The 22,821-nt window shown below is 37.4% G+C and overlaps 1 protein-coding gene across 17 annotated transcripts in view; it reads left to right on the top strand.

Annotated features, from left to right (window-relative positions):
* The window catches only part of NCOR1 (nuclear receptor corepressor 1), a 104,918-nt gene that overhangs the window by 29,366 nt on the left and 52,731 nt on the right, over positions 1-22,821 (top strand). For 15 of the 17 annotated variants that reach the window (XM_034752328.1, XM_034752322.1, XM_034752327.1 and 12 more), the window contains 9 exons: positions 426-539; positions 2,857-2,913; positions 4,059-4,111; positions 7,027-7,093; positions 8,912-9,084; positions 11,330-11,420; positions 12,075-12,253; positions 12,802-12,856; positions 13,661-13,762. In XM_034752328.1, the coding sequence (XP_034608219.1) occupies positions 426-539; positions 2,857-2,913; positions 4,059-4,111; positions 7,027-7,093; positions 8,912-9,084; positions 11,330-11,420; positions 12,075-12,253; positions 12,802-12,856; positions 13,661-13,762 (891 nt within the window). Of the gene's footprint in view, positions 1-425; positions 540-2,856; positions 2,914-4,058; positions 4,112-4,653; positions 4,769-7,026; positions 7,094-8,911; positions 9,085-11,329; positions 11,421-12,074; positions 12,254-12,801; positions 12,857-13,660; positions 13,763-22,821 lie in introns of those variants that run through there. The other 2 variants (XM_034752324.1, XM_034752325.1) reach the window with 2 other exon arrangements.

The raw sequence follows: 22,821 nt of genomic DNA, 5'->3' as shown, positions 1-22,821 counted from the left end.
AGGAGTTCAAAAGCATATCAGCAACCAGGATTTTAAGTATATTTATTTTAATATACTGTCAAACTTTTTGGGGGAGTATTGCCTGAGACAATTGGTGTTCCTTGGCTTTAATATTTTGGTTGAAAGTTAAATATGTTTATTAATAAACAACACAGCACTGTGCTTTTAATTGAATCGGACCTGTTTCAGTTTGACAGATGTGGGTGCGCCTCAAAAAGGTTTAGTTTACAAATATTAGTGCAAAAATACTGTCTTGTTGCCACTTGTATTGGCACTAAACCCTGTTCATTCATACCTTGCAAATTAAATGATGAAATGACAGGCACAGCAAACTGTTGATCAGATGCATATTTTATCTCTGGTGACTAATTACTGGTTAGGGTAAGGTGGTGCGGATGGCTGATTTTCTTTCTCTCGTCTCTTAGCAACAACTCGAAGAAGAAGCTGCTAAACCTCCAGAGCCAGAGAGGCCTGTCTCCCCTCCTCCAGTGGAACAGAAACACCGCAGTATTGTCCAAATTATTTATGATGAAAATCGGGTAAGCTTGCTTCTTAGATGTGGTTGGCTGAACATGATTATATATAATCTTACACATTGTGCTACATTCCGCATTGTGCGCTGATTCAGTCTTTTAAATATGCTGCAATCTTTTCATATTTTAACCATTTTGATTATTTTTCAATCAGAACATAGTAACTTCTCTTTTAATGACAAATACTTGCATGAGATTTTCATTCCGAATCTCAGAATGTTTTGAGCCTTGAAGGTGTTTGACCAACAAAAGCAATGAAAATGAGTCTGTGTGACCCCAATCTCTGGATTGATCCTGTGATAACATTTTAGTGCCTCATGGCGTTTGATCTCCTGCATTGTCTTTAATCACATAAATACTGGCAAGCCTGACTGAGTGGTAAATTCTCATTTAAATTTTGTAGATGAGTAATATGGGGTGTAACATGGTGTTCCATGCCTTTTTTTAAAAAGTCTGAGTTCTGACACTTAAGGATTTGGGTGAATGGATGAATGTAAAGATGAAATATTTGGGCAAACTTTTAGAGCTGCTTATGCTGCATTAGTGGCTAATAAAGAGCAGAACTTCAGTGACACCAAAACTGCAGCAGCTCTGATCTACCAGATCCCTGGTCTGTTAATCTGCTGAACAGCTCTCGAAGTCCATTTCTTGGTTTTCCTAGGGATTTTTGGGTTAGGGGACTATAAGTATAGGGGGGTAACTAAGAGTGCCTTTAGTTAGTTACATGAGCAAAATATTAGTGTTTTTAATGGTACTTCATGTTCATTTTAAAATAGTTGTGGAGAGTCTCAGAACTCTGGACAGGTGTTTATACCTCTTATAAATTAAAACAGTAAGAAAATGTAGAACAGTGGACCTCTTCAGTGAGGATTTTAATGTTTCAAAGATTGAGGTTCTTTTCCTTCCCACCCTCTGTCCCAATCACATTTTTTAGGAAATGTTGAATTTGAAATATTAACAATTCTAAAATCAAAGATTTGTTCAACTCAGCAAGGGCAGGGTCTGACTTCATTGTATGTCTTGTACAATCCTAAGCATATTGATGGTGCATAACTTGGCATGCATTTTGCAGAGTGCAGATATAACCAAGTTATTTTTGCTGCCTGCTTCACAAATATTGTGACATTTGTGTATGCAATACTTGTTTGGTTTTTTCTGCAGTTTTGCAAGAAGGTAGTCCCCTTTGCAGCATCATGGTTAGAGGGTGGACGTTGTAAGGATACAACTCTTGATTTTAATACTTAGCTGTGCTTAGAGAACTTTATCAACTAAGAGGGATAAAGTTCAGTCCCAAGATGTGTTTTGAGACCAAACAAACCATTTATACCAGGGTAATTTTATACCATTCTCCTGATATGTAATTACTTTGCACAGCTGTGGGTTCTAAAATATTTTTCATTTTTCTGAGTTCAGAATAGTACATGTAGAAAAGTAGTAGAATTTAGCAGAGCATACTTTCTAAAAATAACCTCTGTTTTTTGTTGTTGTTGTTGTTGTTTAATTTTTGCTGGCATGTGAACCCCCTGGAATAGCTTATAGAACTGATAACTTGTAGAGAGGAAGCAGCTTAAAAATAAGTATATTGCATAGTCTCATAGTCTGTTTGCTTAAAAAAAAAAAAGGGGGGGGGGTTAGAAGGATGGGTGGATTACATGAACTTGTGAAAGCTGGATGAGTAACTCACTCTGTTCCCTTAGGAACAAGATAGTTTTTTGTACTTTCACCAAGCACTGTGGGTGTATGTGTTGGGTTAATCTGTAGTGAAGTGTAGTTTTAAAAAAAGGCATATTGGACATATGGGTTGACTTATTTTTTGTATATTTGCTCCTTGTCTTTACTTTTATAATGACTGCTTTAACCCAGCCTTTCTAAATCATGCTTCTCTGGCTATGGAGCACATTTCCCCCCCTTCAGATAATTATTTGCAGTCTGACCCAGCATGTACTAGTTGCTTTCCAAACACCTAAGAAGGATGGTTCCTGCACAGATGAGCTCATAGCTTAAAGTCAGACAAGTACATAGAGGTCTGGGGAATAACCATAGACAATTTATAAAGGTTAACTTGATTCACTATAGAGAATGGGTGGGTGAGGTAATATCCTTCATTGGACCAACTTCTGTTGGGGTGAGAGACAAGCTTTCGAGCTACACAGATTCACTATAGGCAATGTGGCAGAAGCAGGTTAAGAGAGACTTAAATGTGGATGGGGAATTTGTCTTTGACCTCGGGGCAAGATGTTAAAGATAGTTTTGACAGTCCAATTTGCATTATTACTGAATAAAACTGCATTAATATTTAGACTATACAAAATATCTTTCACAGAAAAAAGCAGAAGAAGCTCATAAAATTTTTGAAGGTCTTGGTCCAAAAGTTGAACTGGTAAGTTTCTTTATTGCCTGTCTTGCTTTTCTTTCTGTGATTCTTCTCTCAAGATGAACAGACATAAGAAAGTATGATTGCATGACTTAAACTTGTAACTTAAAACAAACAAACAAAAAAAACCTGAATTTTTTCTTAATATAATTGACTTACTTTATATATGGTCTTAAGGGTTTGTATGCCTGTCCATTTCTGTAACTAAGACTTTGTCTACACTACCGTGGTAAGTCAACCTAAGTTACACTATTCCAGCTACATGAATAATGTAACTGGAGTCGGCGTAGCTTGGGTTAATTTACTGCGGTGTCTACACCGCGCTGCATCAATGGGAGATGCTGCTCTCCCACTGACGTACTGTACGTTACTCTTCGGTGGAGTCGATTGGAGAGTGCTCTGCCGCGGATTTAGCGGGTCTTCACCAGACCTGCTAAATCGACCCCCAGCGATCGATCAGCAGAGTGATCTCTGGTAAGTGCAGACATGCCCTAAGACGATTCTTTAAATGTTTCCAAACATTAAATGACGGGCACAGGCCAGGGGAGACAATATAGTTATAATGTGCCAGAAATTTTAAGTGGCTGATGTATTATAACTTTTTTGAAAATGGGCTAGCAGCCCAAACCCCTGATGGGAGCAGTCTGTTAAGATTACTTAAAACGCATCTTTTAAAACTTGTCAGCTGTTCGGCCAATTCACTAAAGAACTTAAGCACATGCATACGTTCATCCTGCAAAACATGTAAGCATGTAACCCTTAAAAAGCCTGAGCAGTCCTATTGATTTCAATGTGACTTAAGCATATACATAAGTACACTGCTGAATCAAGGGCTCAGTGATTTGACTGACTCAATCAGTAATTTTTGGTAAGCAAATTTTAATAAACTTGAAATACAAGTGTTTTTAAAGTGTTTGAGTCATCTTTATTTAAAAATGAATTCTTCAGGCTAGTGATCACTTTCTAGGATCAGACTAAATCCAGTGACCTAGAGAAACCTTTCTGTGAGTTGCTGAGCACCTCTAACTCCTGTTCATTTTTGGTCACTGCATCTCGCAGATTGGGCATTCTATTTGCTTTAACATGTTGTGTATTTGTAGAATTAAACACAAGTGTAATGTTCTTAATTTATATGCCAATCCATTTTGTAGCCACTTTACAACCAACCATCAGACACAAAGGTGTACCATGAAAACATCAAAACGTAAGTACCAAACATCTTGTAATCTTACTGTTTTAAAAGGGCCTGGAGCAAAACATCCTATTTTTATATACCAATGTCATTACATTTTATTGTAACAAAGAAAACATTGGAACTTCAAAATCTCATTTGCTTTCTATGATTTTTGAAACATTTTCCTTTTCAATTATTTTAGCTAGCTCAATGAAAATAGACAATTTCTAGCCCATTCAGTTTTCATGTTTTTGTGTACTAGAACAATCCTGCAACACCTGGGTTGTAAATACTGCAGGAGATTGAAAAACACTTTTCCACTGGAATTTTTTAAAAAGAAAACATTTCTATTTGTCTTAGGTTTTGGAAAAGTTTTCTGTGGCAGGCTCTGAATTGTCACTGCATGCTGCACTTCTCCACTATTTGTTACTTAGGACAAACTCAATTCAGCTGCATGAAGTAGACTGCTATGTGTTCTGGTAGAAAGTATGGATTTTGAAAGTTAACATTCATTAATTTCTTGCTATCTCTTTGTCAAAATAGTAATAGCCTCATACTTTATGATCCAGTAAGGAACTGAAGAAGTACCATTTATGTGGCTAAATCATTCTTTAGCATGGTTAATCATCTTAAGCTTCATGCCCAATCAGTATTGAGCCCTTCTCTCAACACCCTGCAGACATTATGGTGAGCGGGCTGTGAAGAAAGGAAATGTTGATACAATGGTACTGCCATCCTACTAGAAGGCAACATTGCCTTCCTTTTCCCTACAAAATGCCATAACTAAAATAGAGAAGGATTTCAGAAACTCTCATTATATACAGTGACATTTTGGAATACCTGAGTGCCTTTCAGTTTACAACAAAACAGTCTGTGCCTATACAGGAAGAGTCTCGTATACAATTCCTCTGTCTTCCTCTACCTGGAATGTTCATGAGGGATTCCACAGAGGGTGCACATTGCTTTCAATTTATACCTGTTTTCTGGGACAAAGAACTTTGTTTTCTGCTGTGATACTTCTAGCAGGATACCCCTCATGACCTAGGAAACTCAAGGAGAATAATCTTCCATGATTTTTGTAGAACAATAGGCACCTGCAACTCTAAGACTAAGCAGTTTCAAATGTAGCTGAAATCTACAATGCTGACCAAGCTCATTAGATTGTTCAGTGATAACTTATCTAGTATTAGTTAAGTTTTTTTCCCAAAATACTTTTTTTTTTTTTTTTTTAAGTCAAAATTATGCTTTTCTAGCAATGGTTTTTGTAAGGTCACTTGCTTACTGAAAACTGGCTTTCATATTTGTACAAATAATGAATATATTTGATGCTAGGATATCCTGAGGTTACATACAATGGCTTGTAATATGCTGGGTATATAAATGTTTTCTGTTTAATTGTTGAGTGTCTTGTGAATTGGGGAAAGGTACTGTTTGCATTGAGAAGTGGGATGCTTTCCAGGAACTATTTTATAAGTGTTTAGGAAACTTAAACCTCTTGATGGACTTTCCATGAATGGCATTCCTATCAAATACACGTTGTTGTTGTTGTCTTTTTTTTTTTTTTTTTTTTTTTTTAAATCATGATTAGATGTTTTTCTAAAAGCTCTGCTCTAAGAATTATTTTGGGGGAGTTCTATGGCCTGTGCTATTCAGGAGGTCAGACTAGATGATCGATTTTGCACTTCTTTTTTGGGCTATGTATTAAGATTTTGTTTAAGTTGTAGCCTGCCTCAGGCTTTTATAACTAAGATATAGGCCCTCAGGAAAAAGTCATTCGTGAAGTTTTTGAGACAACCTTAACTTTACCTGCAGTAGTAAAGCCAGAATAGGTCTTGTTGATAAACTGTACGTTCTTCATAAGATGCTCTCTGGAAGGCAAATCTTTTTTGCATATGCAACTGATGGTCCTTGATATTTACTTTCTAGATACTGTGGAGAATTCTAAAAATAAGCCACCTCTAATACAGTTTAGCCCTTACATTTTAATAATTAAAAAAAAAAAAAATCCCGTTTCCTAATCAGCCTTACCAACATTTCCCAGTTTGGTGTGCGTGCTGATGTTTCTTACTTCAATATAAAATTTCCCATTAGTCTGAGAATGGTTTGGAAGAGAATACTTTAAACTTACAGTATTTAGAAGCAAGTTTTGTGTATTTATTTTCTTGAAATACAAAGTGGAAAACAGTATTGAAAGTGAAATATAATAGTAGAATTTGCAAAGCAGAAAGTTATTTTATACATGTGGGAGGAAATTCAAGAATATATCTGCAAATGTTATGAAAAAATTGACATTCAGTGAGTCTGGAACGTGCATATGACCATGAGTAAGCTAGTGAATTTTTAAGAATTTTTCATCTTATCTATATCTTTAAATGTAGAAGACAAAATTACAAAAGCTAGATTCCTTATAATAATAATAATTAATAAAAAACTCTGTACAAGGGACATTGAATTTTCAGGAATAATATATTAAAAAGTAAAATATTTAACAGTGTCACAGCTTAGTTAGCTTTGTGTACCAATCCCAAATCCCGATGACATAGGTGATTATTACATGTACCTGTAAACTTATACCCTTGAGTGAATGGGTTGCAAAGGCCCTTCGCTTATTTCCAAGTCATCAGAACTTTGCCATATTCAATGATTAGTCCCATCCTGTCCATCTGTGGTGAGGAGAATCCTAGGCTTACATAGGTTGGCTGGGATCCTCTTAATCAGTCTCTTGGCCAAGCTTCAGAGATAGCTTCTGTTGCATATAATAGATTTTAGTTTTATGGCTTTTTTTCTGCAATATCAAACATCTTCTGAGGTTCAAGCAAGAAAAAGAAACGTTACATGAATCAACCATCCATATTTTCAGTAACTTCTTTTGAAGATCCCTGATGTTGCTAAAGTCTGTGGTTAAAATGTAACTTTAAACTCTTTTTTCCAATTCTGTTTTCTAGAAACCAAGTGATGAGGAAAAAGCTGATTTTGTTTTTTAAGAGAAGAAATCATGCAAGGAAACAAAGGGTAATGCTGCAATATCTTTGTGGAAGTCAGAGTATTGACAAATATGTAGTATCCAGTTGGGCATGTTGACTCAAATGCTTGTTTACATGTATGTTCAAAAATCAGTTTTGTATAAATCTGCACATTCCAGGTTAATGTTAGTATTCTTTGCATATTTGTGTTTAGCAGTAGGCTATGTCAGAAATATTAGTGGCTTCAAGAATATGCATGTAGACTGAAGTGGAAGGGCTGCATTTGTACTTGGTAGCTTGTGCATGAATGAAATGTTTTTCTGTTCGAGTTACTGTGCATCTATATACTGCTGCTAGAAAGTGAGTAAATATGTTGGAAATCTTATATCCATTGGGGGAGAAATTTATTTCATAATGTGTTACATCAACTGATGTAACACTTTCTGAATAAATACCAGACAACTCATTGGTGAACAGTGTAAGAGTTACTGTATCTCACCAGCAGAGTTTTCCAAACTGAATGACATACTCCAGTTTTAATTTTTAAATGCTCTCCTCCTTAACCTAAACTTAAAGAGATGAAGGCAAGTTAAAATACATTTGTAAAAATAACTTCTGTACCTGTGGTGTTAGTAAAATCTGAGATTATTTAAAAAAAAATCTTCTTCTCTATTTCACTCTTTACCTTTTATGCTGTTTCTCTACTTTTTGCATTTAATTTTTTGTGGGTGATGAAAATAAACTAGTCAATTTCGCTTTCTCAGTCTCAGGTTCGAGCACAAAACAGCAAGGTTTTGGTTTACAAATACTGCAGAGAATTCAGACAGTTTTTTTTCTTCTTTTATGAAAAACCCTTTTTATCCAAAACCTAAATTTTAGGCCTAAATTACTTGTTATTACCCTCTAAATCCAGACGAACTTGAAAATTAAGGCTGTGAATCAAAATTCCTATTTATGTGATTGGGAATCCAATTAATAAAATGACTGTATGATAAAGCTTAGGCGTTTCATTTTGAAGTAAATGAGAATTTTTAGATAACTTTCTGTGAAATAGCAAACAAGCAATCCAAATTTTAAATGCTTTAAAAAAAAAAAAAAAAAAGGGGGGGGGGGGCTTAAGATCAGTTCCCAATGTCTTATTGTAATTGCCATGGCAGGTCCCTCCCCAAACTCCTTTCCCTATATAGTAACTATTGGTGAAGGGAGAAAACATCATTCAAAACTTTAGTCTTAAAGTCCGAAAGCATTTTTACTCCAGTGTGTGTATGTTAGATACCAGTGTTATCCGAGCACTGTTTTGCAAATCCATTATAGGGAGTGACATCCTTTCTGGCTTTGCATGATGTCTGAAACAGCACTTTTTAACTAAATGAAAGACGTTAAACATCACTTCATCTCCATCCTGGAATCTCTTTGCGTTTACAGTACTCTTTCCTTCAGATGGCTCTAGTTTTCCAGGGGCAGCCATTCCTTTCCTGACACTGAGGTCAGGGTATATTTCACTTATTCCACTCCCATCCCTTTAGCAGACAACACACACAAAAACCTTGGTATGGACAACATCAGTTACCGAAGAACCAGCAATAACATTTCTCAAATACCACAGAGATGTGCACAATATAAGAATCTAGTTAAATAATTAAATCTGCAGGAATTATTTTGACAATGATGAAGCCACTTCTCCTACCTCCTTAAAATTGTGCACATCACCTATAAAGTAAAGAGACATCAGGCTGGTAGGAATCTCCTGTATGCATTTCTGAACCCAGTGTCTCTTGTAAGGCAACATATCAGAGCTCTGGGTTAGTGAAATACTGATAGTTTATTGGTGTTTAATTCCATCACTTTTATTTTTGGAATTTAACAGGAACAGAAAATCTGTCAACGTTATGATCAACTGATGGAGGCATGGGAGAAGAAAGTAGACAGGATAGAAAATAATCCCCGCAGGAAAGCTAAAGAAAGTAAAACAAGAGAGTACTATGAGAAACAGTTCCCAGAAATCCGAAAGCAAAGAGAACAGCAAGAACGATTTCAAAGGTAATACCACATCTAAATATTCCTCTAAAATACCATCCTGATTTGTTTCTAAATTCTATCAAATACAAAATGCATCAGCTTAATGGTAAGTCTTTCACTTGTCTCCAGTATAATGTTTTGAAAACATCTCTTTTAGACTCTCCGTTTATGGGGCAAAGTGAAATGACAGATTGTTCTGTAACTGAACACATCCCGTTATTGGTTCCCTAGGTTTCATGGCATCAGGTTCAAACTTCCTTTCACCTTTAAGGACCTTCACAATTTTGCCCTTATTGCTTATCCACTCTTGTCTCTTACCATATCTCCCCATTCTGTTCTGCCAACAATTCCAGCTTCATTAGTTTGTTTGCTGGCATCTTAGACTGCTCTACCTTCTTTCATCTTTTTTTCTTGTTCCCTGTCATCTGCTCTTCAAATCCATCATCAAACCTCACTCCTGCCATGAAACCTATAAGAAATTGGCTAATTGATAATGGCTAGTTTGAAGGATAGGTTGTAATAGTGAGAGTACTTGCATGAAGAAAGCTATTCACATGGATAAGCATTTGCAGAAGTGGACCTTAATTTTATAAGTTATGGGCAGAGCTCCAGCTTTGCATGGGGAAATTTAATTTCAGGCCTAGAAGTCAATTTGTAGCTAATATTTTTCTGTCAGATGTCTGTATCATTCCTTTGTGTCTTATGACAATTGATGTTCACTAGACTAATGCACACAAAGGACAAAGATTACATGATTTTTCTTTTAATTAAATTATGTTTATTAAGTGACTTATAGCAAGTTTTACATATGTTTCATCTGTCAGGAAGCTGTGGTTACTGAAATAGTGATGTAATTTAACACCTTGCTGTTTAAGAGATATCTGTTGGATTAAGATTAAGAAAAATTGTACATAGAGGACAATGTAGGAGAAATACAATGCAAGTCACTTTTTTGGGGAGTATGACTGTTATATAGTACTTGTAGACAGTGGGTTTAAATTTTTTTAAAAATGCTTTAAAAATAGAATTAGACCAAGTTTGTTTGATATTTTCCATTGCACCTGGGTTCTCTAGGTATATTAAAACAATTTCAAAAACTTAAACTTAGACTTCAGAAAAATAGACTTAAATCTTCCAGACCCATAAAGAATTCATCCCATCTTCTCTCCTAAACAATCTACTTCCATGACCTCAGAAAAAGCTTGCAGAAGCCAACAAGTCTTATAGTGTATTCTTGGGGTCCCCTGCTCTGGACTCCAGTGGATCAAGGAGAGGACAGGGGAAAGCAAATTATTGCATTACTAATGATTACCTATAAGAGGCTTCTATTTTTGAGTGCTATTTAAAAAAAAAAAGATACAATCCAAGTATAAATAGTATTTAAGCCCCTGGGGGCAGGGACTGTCTTTTGGTTATGTATTTTAGTGTCTAGCATAATGGGATCCTTGCCTATGCTTGGTGTCTGTAAGTGCTTCCTCAGTTAAGACCCAATTAGTATTTGGACCCAATTTAATAAATTTGACTGCTTTCATTAATATTTTAGTGATGGAAAAGGCCCATTAGGATGTTTTGTCCATCTTGCTGTTGGGGCCAGATTGTTCTCTGTTGCACATGTTCTAGTGACTTAAACTTTAAAATATTGACTCTATCAAAAAGTCCACTTGCTGGAGAGATTCGTGTGATTTTTAGTTGAGAGAGAACGAACTGGAAAATGGTCTGCAATTTATAACACCTCTTAAAATTAAAAATTACAATATTTTTTCTTTAGTAAAGTGAGCATTAGTAGTTACTTGTTTCGGTAATTAATTGACTAAATCTATGCAAGGCAAATTTGATCATATTCCCAGGTCTCTCTTGTGAAATAGAAACTGTTTTGCAGAATGCATTGTTTAAGGACAAAACAATTTCCATACCACTGCTATAACAATTCTAATACTTAACTATAAGTGTGTGTGTGTGTAAGGTAGGATTTTCAAAAGCATTCATCTTTGGCCTAACTGCTCCCACTGAAGTGATGATAAAACTTCACTGATTCTTGTAGTATTGACACCAGAAATTCTACTGTGTGCCTTCTTGCTGAGCATGAGGCCTCCCAAGTCCACATCTAAAATTCATTATACACTGCACTTTTAAATGGCTAATCTATATTGGGTATTCTGTGATGCTACTTTTCTAGTTACCTGTCTCCCAAATGAGCTTTATTTAAACTAATCTGAAATGTTTTCTCATATGAAATCTCAACATATGGATCTTTTTCAAAAACTAGGGTTGGCCAAAGAGGGGCTGGCCTTTCAGCAACTATTGCTAGAAGTGAACATGAGATTTCTGAAATCATTGATGGACTCTCTGAGCAGGAGGTGAGGCCATTGTTTGTTTCAATTTATCAATGCAGCAAATTATTTATTTGACCCTTCTACTCAGATGTTGATAATCCACTTTGGATTTTCTTCCTTTATGAGCTTGTTTTAGATTAGTTCAAGATGCCCTTTGAGTTTTATCACGACCTGGATCTTTGCTCTCATGTATCTTCCTTTTAGGGTCTAGACTTCACCGTCACACCTGTGCTTTGGTAGATCTAGGGTGTGAAACTTTCCTTTGACATCTAATTTCTCCCTACTTGTAAGAGACTCCTGAAAACCTTTCCTTTTAAAAGGCTTTGTTGTTACAACAGCTGTTAATGATGTGTAGTTCTATTCCTTCATCCCCTTTAGTTATGTGAATATTAATTGGGATGGCCATAGGGTGACCAGATGTCCTGATTTTATAGGGACAGTCCCGATTTTTGGGTCTTTTTCTTATATAGGCTCCTATTACCCCCCACCCCCTGTCCCGATTTTTCACATTTGTCGTCTGGTCACACTAGATGGCCACAACTTCTGAAGGAGAAAAAATAGAATTGTGTGAAAGGATTAAGATGGCTGAATCTGTGTACTGTATTGCCCATTAGAACCATTTAATAAATTACATAGGAACCATAAACATTCATAGAAACTTTCTTATTTTGCCTATAGAACAACGAAAAACAAATGCGTCAGCTCTCTGTCATTCCTCCCATGATGTTTGATGCAGAACAAAGACGAGTGAAGTTTATTAATATGAATGGTCTGATGGAGGACCCCATGAAGGTGTATAAAGACAGACAGTTCATGAATGTCTGGACAGACCATGAGAAGGAGATATTTAAGGAAAAGTAATTAGTCTTTTATCTTTGTTTTTATTACACTGCAAGTGACAGGTGAATGTCTAAGTGTGTAGTAAATATTAATAACAATATTCATTTTCAGCTCTCTCTTGTTAAAAACTCATGTGATGATATTTCATCAGGGAGCCAGGGCTCTCGGATTACTACAGCAGAATGCTCTGTGTGGATGGAATATTACGTAGCTTTAGACTCGTTCATGCATTTTCGTATTGGGTCAGGCATCAACCACTTGCTTATTTCTACTGCTTTTTGCTTTGTCTTTAGACAGGAAACTTTGTAAAAGATGTTTTAATTTACTAAACAGATTAAAATGATTAAGCCAAGTAGTTGTAGTTTTTAACTATATTAACCTATAGCGTGGTTTAATTTGAATATTCTTAAATCAGTAATGTGAAAACTACACGCTTAGGTTAAACTAGCTTCTTTTTTGGAAATGAATGGGTTCCTGATGGAACACAATTGTTTGCAAGACTTCTTTGTTTATGTGATTATATATAGTTGTCAGAATTTAAAAATAATTTCTGATTTTATAAAAGGTTTGTCCAACATCCCAAGAACTTTGGTCTAATTGCCTCCTACCTGGAAAGAAAGGTAAGGCATTTTTAGAATGTAAACACTACATAAAGTGTGGTCTCTGACTTTTCTAATGTAAGTCATTTTTCCTGCTAATATTTTCTCTTCTTGGAATTAAGTTATTCCAAAACCAAATCTCCTATTAGCTGCAAGGGCAGTAATTATATGTCAGCAGAAATAAAACGATGATGCAAAACAAGTTGCATTTTAAACATCTAACAAAGCTCAATAGTGTTTACTTTCATGGATAAAAAAGTAAAAGTAAATGGGCATTTTGCAAGTTGTTTTGTTTGAAATAGGTAAGTTGCATTAACCGTTCGTCTCACCTTTTGATTAGCAACAGAACTGACTCTTCCTGCGAGCGTGCTCGCTCTAAGATCCTGAATCTGCACTATTAACGTCAGTGGTATTTCACTGAGAGGTTTCAGCCTTTTAAATCAGAGCTGAGGTTCTGCACAGCCTATGTAAGAAATTATTCCCAATTTAGGACCAATCAAGATACGTTTGACAGAGCATCTCAAATACTAATAGCTATTACGATAAATGGAGGCTTTCCCACTGTTAATTATATAATCTGGGTTGAATCATAAAGAATAAACTACCTGCAGGGTATTATGAATATACATGGGCTTAGGTTTAATGTTGTAGGATAGCTGTTTTTTCCTGTTTGTATGCATTAATTTAATTGCTGAACAAAATTCTAACACTTCTCTGAATCCAGTGACTAGAATAGTATAAATAGTTGAATGACATCATATTTAATGTATTTAATAGGATTTGGCTTTTGAGTTACAGAAACTGATTTTTCCTCTTTAATTTTAGAATGTTCCAGACTGTGTTTTGTATTATTATTTGACCAAGAAAAATGAGAATTATAAAGCCCTTGTGCGAAGAAATTATGGCAAACGTAGAGGAAGAAACCAGGTATGTTACTTATGTTTCAGAGTGACTCTTTGAATGCACATGTGAACCAAGTAAAATAACTATCTTTTTGTGTATTGTTGAGTGGTCAAGCACATTGCGTAAGAAATTATGATTAAAAATAGGAAAACATGGTTTCTAAAATCTTACCATTTTTAGTCCTTTCTGAAATAAGAAATGGATTCCATAATTCTGGGTTTTCAAATAACTTTTTATAAAAGTATTGTCTTCATAAATCTTTGCTTTGCTCATTTGTGGCTTTCACTTTGACAATTCATTTTGTTTGAGCACCCAGCACTACAAATTGAGGTCAGATTTATTAGTAAATCATATGGTGGAGACAATGGAAATTAGGTCGGACATACAATGTTCATTGGAAAATACATAACCGCTTCACGTGTCAATGTCTGTCAAGAAGCAGAAATTAATAGTGATTATTTTCTGGTGGTCAGGCTGAAAGTCAAACTGACATTTTGTAGCAAGAAGAAAAATAGACCAGTTACGTTAATACATGTAAATTAAACCAATTTGCTGATTCAGGAAGAATTTACTTGGAAGTACTGGAATTCTTTAAAGAGGAAGAAAGTAAAGTATTATGAGAAATACTTAGTAGGCTGCCAGGGTTAACATGGAAATTGGAAAGTAATGTAAAGAAAATTGAAGAGACTTAAAATTTTTGTTGGAAAATGGGAAGGGAGGGGAAGAACACTGTATTGGATGTAGGACAAGTCATCTTCAGAAGAGCAGAGAATACATTCAGCTAAAAAGCATTTTGAAAAGTATCAAGAGAGAAAGCAAATGTGTTGGCATAGGCAGGGTAATAAAGAAAGCATGACCTGCAGATAAAATAAATAATCAAAGAACTGTATGTAAATTACAAAAAGAACGGTATGTAAATACCAAATTCTACAGACCATTTCCCTCAGATCCCACTGAGAAATACACTAAGAAACTGCACCATCTACTCAGGACACTCCTACAGTAACACAGGAACAAATCAATATACCTGTAGAGCCCCGACCGGGGTTGTTCTATCTATTACCCAAGATCCACAAACCCAGAAATCCTGGACGCCTCATCATCTCGGGCATTGGCCCTCACACTGAAGGACGGTCTGGATATGTGGACTCCCTACTCAGACCTATGCCACCAGCACTCCCAGCTATCTCCGTGACACCACTGCTTTCCTGAAAAAACTACAATGCATTGGTGACCTTCCAGAAAACACTATCCTAGCCACCATGGATGTAGAGGCTCTCTACACAAACATCCCACACACAGATGGACTACAAGCTGTCAGGAGCAGTATACCTGATGATGCCACAGCACAACTGGTTGTTGAGCTCTGTGACCTTATCCTCACACACAACTATTTCAAATTTGATGACAATATTTACCTCCAGACGAGTGGCACGGCTATGGGCATCCACATGGCCCCACAATATGGCAACATTTTTATGGCTGATCTGGAACAACGCTTCCTCAGCTCTCGTCCACTCATGCCCCTTCTCTGCCTACGCTACATTGATGACATCATTATCATCTAGACCCATGGAAAGGAGACTCTGGAAAATTTTTACCACGATTTCAACAACTTCCACCCCAGCATCAACCTCATCCTGGACCAATCTACACGGGAGGTCCACTTCCTAGACACCTCTGTGCAAATAAGTGATGGTCACGTTAACACTACCCTATACCGAATACCCACCGACCGCTATGTCTACCTTCACGCCTCCAGCTTCCATCCCAGACACACCACACGATCCATTGTCTACAGCCAAGCGCTGAGATACAACCGTATCTGCTCCAACCCCTCAGACAGAGACCAACACCTACAAAACCTTCACCAAGCATTCTCAAAACTACGATACCCGCATGAGGAAATAAGGAAACAGATTAACAGAGCCAGATGTGTACCCAGAAGCCTCCTACTGCAAGACAAGCCCAAGAAAGAAACCAACAGAACTCCACTGGCCATCACGTACAGTCCCCAGCTAAAACCTCTCCAACGTATCATCAGTGATCTACAACCCATTCTGGACAATGATCCCTCACTTTCACAGGCCTTGGGTGGCAGGCGAGTCCTCGCCCACAGACAAACCGCCAACCTGAAGCATATTCTCACCAGTAACTACACACCACACCATAGTAACTCTATCTCAGGAACCAACCCATGCAACAAACCTCGATGCCAACTCTGCCCACATATCTACACCAGCGACACTTATCACAGGACCTAACCAGATCAGCCGCACCATCACCGGTTCATTCACCTGCACATCCACCAATGTAATATACACCATCATATGCCAGCAATGCCCCTCTGCTATGTACATCGGCCAAACTGGACAGTCCCTCCGTAAAAGGATAAATGGACACAAATCAGATATTGGGAATGGCAATATACAAAAACCTGTAGGAGAACACTTCAACCTCCCTGGACACACAATAGCAGATTTAAAGGTAGCCATCCTGCAGCAAAAAAACTTCAGAACCAGACTTCAAAGAGAAACTGCTGAGCTTCAGTTCATCTGCAAATTTGACACCATCAGCTCAGGATTAAACAAAGACTGTGAATGGCTAGCCAACTACAAAAGCAGTTTCTCCTCCCTTGGTATTCACACCTCAACTGCTAGAAGAGGGCCTCATCCTCCCTGATTGAGCTAACCTCATTATCTCTAGCCTGACTCACTCTTGCTTGCATATTTATACCTGCCTCTGGAAATTTCCACTACATGCATCCGAAGAAGTGGGTATTCACCCACGAAAGCTCATGCTCCAATATGTCTGTTAGTCTATAAGGTGCCACAGGATTCTTTGCTGCTTTTACAGATCCAGATTAACCCAGCTACCCCTTTGATACTTGTATGTAATGACTACATGAATGGCAAAGATTGAAACCTTTGAATCCTTAAACTGATGCTGACAACCAGAAATGATAGGGGACAAAACTCCTTGACGAAATATGAAACACTTTATGGAAACTGAAGTTCAATTTTGTCAGCTTCTCAGTGTCGTCTTTTAGAAATTATAGAACTGTTGCGGTTGGAAGATCCCCAAGTCTTTGTCTTTAGTTTGTCTCAGAAATGACTAGGCTGCAGAAATCAGTCACATCCTGGTAACATTACTGAAAAGGAAGAATTGGTGAGACTTTGAAGTATTGTGGCTGCACAGATCTGGGGTGATTTGTAAGTTGGGGAATTGAGTAAACCTCAAATGCAGATCAAAGAAATATGGCTTAATGGTACAAGGCATTGATCATATTAGCTATAGCAATGGGGAGATTTAGCTGCCAGTAGGAGTCAGAAGACTCTTGATAGCAGTTTAGCCAATCATTGATAGTTAAGGCAGATCTTGTAGTGACATACTGCAAGAAACCTGCCCCCTCTCACCATCCTGTAGTACTGTGCCCTTCTGCCCAGAGCATTTAACTATTCCTGGAATGGCTAGTCCAGAGGTGTTCTAACTCATTCTTGTATTGAAATACATTAGGGTCATGCAAATTACGTAAAAATCCATGCAGTAAAATTCTGTTAAATTTTAAATTGGCATATTGACTTGGACAAACTTTTTGAATGAAGGAAAGAGGGAAGGAATTCTCTTGCTGAGAGAGTTAATCTAATTAGTGATTAACATAAAATATTCACGCGTGAAAACAGATTGGAACACACCAGCTGTAAACCTGCTCCAACATACCTATTAAAATGGGCAACACTTCATAGGTCTGTCCTTACTATTGTGGTGAAGCTGTTTAAATTAAATTCCTGCTAGTATAAAAAAATAGCCATCTCACAGGAGGTTTTTTCCTCCCTTGCCACAGTGGCCACACATCTCAGCGTGCATCAACAGATCTTTGATCAGAGCTAAGCACCCTATGACAAATCATTGACTACTAAATCAGGAGATTGTGTTGAGACATTACATACTTTGCCAGCTCTTCTCTGAAAACATTAATCATTGTGGATATTTTGTTACAAATTGTATTGAAGTCTATCAGTGTGTGACTTATGATGGCTTCAGATTCTGGGAGGGGGTTGGGGGTATGGTGCTTACCTGGGGCTCTGGGGCGGGTGGTTAGGGGGCCCTCGGCGTTTCTGCCCCCTGGCGCCACCCCTGCAGTGTCCCATTGGCTGCAGGGGCACTCGGGGTGGGGGCAGCGTGTGGAGGCACAGCCCCGCCCCTGGGCTGCAGGGAGGGGCCGGCAGCCACTGGAGCAAACAGGCAGACATCGCTCAGCTCCACTGCACTGCCAGAGCCCCTGAGGGGGGAGCGCCCGGGGACGGCAGGTGGGGCCAAGGGAGAGACCCGGACCCAAAACTGCTGGAGCCCTGCGGGCCACATTGGGGAGGCTCGCTGGCCTCAGATGTCCCACAGACCGGGAGTTTGAGACCCCTGCTTCATACTGACAATCTGCTGCTGATTATGATTAATATTTACACATAACTTGCATTTCAAAAAACTAGTACAGTTTGATCATATTTTTTGTTGCTGTGTAACACTTAAGTCTTCAGAACTAGTAAACTGCATTTGAGTACGGGGGTGGGGTATATACTATTTCATCCTAAAGTCAGTAGTGCTTTAGTCTTGTGTACAGTAGTTAATGTGTCACTATTACTATAGTCAGGACCTGTTATTTGCAGGATAACTCATTGTAACCTTTCTAAACTGTCACTGATTTGAATAAGAGTAGCAAACATGGGTTGTTCAATTGAACTCATATTCTGTATTCAAACATGTAACTAGCTTTTAATTAAAAACATTTTTTTTTATGGTGATACAATTTGTGGTATAGAGGGCAACATTAAATGTACAAGATCTGGTTTATGAACTTTCATGTCTTTAGCTCTGACCCGTAAAATACATAAATTACCTCCTAGTAATGCTCCCTTAAAAGTAACTACTCTGTTTTATGCAATAGTCAGTTTGGAAACTTGTATAGATACACCAAAGTAATATTAAAAAAATGTCAAAGTAAATAGGCATATTGTAGACCTAGTTGTTTGTCAAATTTTAATTTTTAGTGTTAAAACCCTTTTTGAAGTATGCAGGAACCAAAACCTGTCAGAACTAGGAAATTTTACTTGTACAACTTTAAAGGAGCAAAAGCAGAATAAGTTGAATATGGTTAAAACAACTGCACTCTGGCAGATTCTGGCCCTCATTCTGTGACGATTGACTTGTAGTTACATGGAAGGCACTGGGACTACTTGTGTGAGGCAAGTTAAATACTGCATAATTCTTAGAAATGGGGGCCTTAGTTTGCCAGTTGTCAGCCCAGATTAAATATTATGGACAAGTTATAAATGTCAGAATTATGGGGAAACTGTTAGTGAGTCTTATATATACATGAAGTGGCAAGAACACACTGGTATCTGAATCATGGTATATATGAAGAATGCTAAAATATATTTTAGATTTTTCTGTTGAATCCTATCTTGCTCAGCTTTGAACTGTGTTGCTTTCTTTTAAAGTGTGTTAATAGTTACTAAACCCAATTTATAGTAAGGATTTCTGTTTATAGAGTAAATTACAGAAAATTATGTTCTACTGTCAAATTACCCGTACTTATGCTTATAGTTATTGTGGTTATAAATGTAATTTCCTTAGCCATAACTGCAATGTAGACACTTGTATTCTCTAGCAATTGAAAGCTTTGAGAAATCACATTATTTTGTTTGCCTGGAGTCTTTGTTTTATGGGTGTAAAGGTAATTATTTGTCACCTTTGGGGAAAAAATGACGGCTATTGGGCTATAATACCTGAAACATCACGATGGACACACTAAACATCATTGGGCGTCACTTTTTTAGTCCAATGGAGGGTGGTATTTTTCACAGTAAATGGAAAAACTACTCGTGAGTACCCATTAAAAGATTAGAGCAAATAGGAGACCCTTCTCCACTATTAATTGACCTTATCCTTTCCAGCTTCCCAGCAAGGTAGTGGGGTTTAGGATGCACCCCAGGATCTTTTTGCACTGGTAATAGAGTAACTTCAAAAGAAGCATGCCAGCATATAGGGTCATAGAAGTTAGAAGCGAGGCCGATAATAATGCAGTGAAACAGATAACAAGTGCAGGCAGGCTATAATTCTCCAGTAGAGGGCATAAAGATATTACACTGGCACAGCTATTACTCATGGTTATGATTTAAAAACCTAAATATTTTCTTAGCTAGTACAATTGCAAACATTTAAACTTGGCCAACACCAGCATAGGTCTCAAAACGGATGTTTATTTTGAAGGCCCTGAGTACTGGATTATGGCATATGAAGTTCTTAAGAAATGTGGAGTTTATTGTGTCGTAAGAGACATATTTTTGTTTAGTTAAAGTAAATCTAGAAGGGGAAAGACATCTAATAAAGATACAATTTAAACTTTTGTAACAGACTGCATGGGGAGGTAACATGACAAGTGTCTGTCTTGTAGCACATGTATGAGTTTTTTAAAATAAAGCAAACGTGTTTTTTACTGCACAATAGAAAGTGGCGTGGCATGGATGCAAATGCAAAGTCTGGTTGAAAACTGCCAACTAGTGGGAAGGGATATTCTGATAGTCAAGTCTCAAAATGTAGTCTGTTCTTAAAAAAGGATGCTCACCAGAGAACTTCCAGCTTACCTTCTGTGAAGTGATGATTACAGGCTATGTGAATCCTGATATATATACTGGAAACCCAGAAGTAACAGCTATCTAGGCACAGCAACAAACAGTTTCTGTTTATGATTTGCACATGTAGAGGAAGAGCAGCATTACATTAACCACTTCAGAGTGAAACAAGAGAGGATCTAGTTGCTTGTATTTCAGAACGCCATCCAGTGGTTTATGATCTTGTTGGTTTGGTTGCACCAGCAGTTTTTGAAGCAAAATTATTGTTCAACCGAGAGGGAAATAGTAATAATCTTATTACAGATCCTTCCTCCAATTGGCCATTGATGTGTGTAGTGTGTATATCTATAATTTAGATGGACTAAATAAAGTCTGTTTTAGTGAAAAGCAGAAGATTAATTTGAGTGGATAGCAGTATTTTTAAGGCTGTCTTGGAATAAAATTTGAAAATGGGGCTGGTGAGAAATGTTAGTCAGTAATTTGGAAATGTACTTTTCCATAGTAGATCTGCATTGTCAGCATAAACTGATGTCTGTGCGCCAACCCATATGTCTTTGCAGCAGGTGGTACAGTCCAGTGATCTGACCAGGCAGAAACTTGCTGTATTTCTGTGACAGCCAATCAAGCGCAGCTCAGTGGGGATTACCTTGAGTAACCCCTGTGAGATTAGAAGCTTGCATGTGAGATGGGCAACTCTTCTGTAGGCAGCTTACGTGGCAGGATGACAAAGTTTCCTGGAATAAACACGTTGCTGGGTCAGCCAGCCCGCCCATGCTAAGGAGCTATTGATGGTGCTGTGGGTTTTGTGCTTTTGAGTTTTATTTTGCATTAGAGCCCGACCCCTGTGCTGTGGATAGTAAGAGTTTTAATCGACAGATGAATGTGCAGGTACGTCGTTGACTGAGGCTTCAGCTGTTTAAGGTTTGTGTTTTAACCTGCCTTTGCCCTATAGAGCATTGAATGCTAGAAAAATTCACTGTGGGGGAAAAAAACATATTTAAATCTGTTATTGACAATGTGCAGTGTTAAATTAGGCAGATAAAAGCAATTTGGGGTGTTCTGATGATCCAGCTATTTTTTCAGGCAAGTTATATACAAAATCCAGATTTTTGCTGAAGCTGCGATTCATCTAAACTCTTTGCTTCTCATACTGTCCTGTCTAGGACAATCAAAAACATTTACCTCAGCATGTCTCACTGACATTGTGTTAAATGAATACTTGGGAAAACCAACTAGTACCAATATTGAGATGTTAATACTTTGCAGGAAGATTATAAATAAAAGTTAACTGTTAATATCTACTTCAGTTCATATTTTTAAAAAGTCAAAAGCAATTTAGTTTTTATAAAATATATTCAGGATGACTTCCAACCTTAATTTGGTTATGTACCAATGACATCCGCTGCCACTGCTATACGAAGGAGCCTATTAGCATTTATCCAGCCTATTTTCAGGAGTTTTTCAATGGACTATATACAATTTAATCCTGTTAATGCACAGCATTTAAGCTCCTAGGGGAAAAAAACTCCCAGAACTCTCTCCTCGTCCTTCTGTGAATTTTCAGATACTTTTAAGGCATTTAATAATTACTAAAATTCTTGTTTCTGTTTGTCTCTGTATTTAGACATCCAGCAACACACATTGATTTAGTAATAAGGCCCTTACTTAAAACCCCACTAGCAAAAATCATGCTGACCCTGTGTTGCATCTACGCATTGCAGCACACTGACTTTATTCAAAGACTTCTGCAAAACATAGGCAAATTGTTCCTTGTACTCAAGAGAAAAATTCCCCAAGAGTTTAATGTTAAACTTTTTTTTTATTTGAGCAGATGTTTAAGCATATTTTGCAGTTAAAGTATATCTGGGAGTCTGATTTTAATCCGTACAAGCAGGGAATTTTGAACTGACAACTATGTTTTATAGGCATCTGCGTGTTTGGGGTCTAAGGAGGAGAGAGAGTGATCGCTGAACTGTACATGACTTACATTAGCCAAAGCTGCTTGTTTATCCCCTTTGTCTTTCTCGCATGTGTACATCTAGGCTTGCTTCCCCCTTCCTGACTCTGACACTTCACCTTTTTCTTCATTCTCAAGTCCCTTCTCAGTACACCCTTTTGAGGAGGCACTTGAGCTATACTCATGTATATGCAATACAATATTACCTTCAAGACTCATGAATTACTCAAGCCTATATTATATTATTTCCCTTCCATTTGTTACTTCCTCCTGTTATGTGAATTTAGGGCCAAATCATAGGGTTAGAAGGGGTAGCAAGGGTCATCTAGTATAACCCCCAGTTAAATCATGGAGTTACTCCCTTTGTAGTTTCACTAATTAGATATGCTTACTCTTATGTATAGTCATATATGCAATAGTAAATGCTTGCAAAATTGTAAAGTCTTAGGGAAAAAGATTTAGTCTTTGTTTTTTTTAATAGTGCCATGCATGTTTGA

This window comes from Trachemys scripta, chromosome 18, assembly GCF_013100865.1.
Source record: "Trachemys scripta elegans isolate TJP31775 chromosome 18, CAS_Tse_1.0, whole genome shotgun sequence".
Classification (NCBI taxonomy): domain Eukaryota; kingdom Metazoa; phylum Chordata; order Testudines; family Emydidae; genus Trachemys; species Trachemys scripta.
This window is presented reverse-complemented; position numbering and strand designations above follow the sequence as displayed.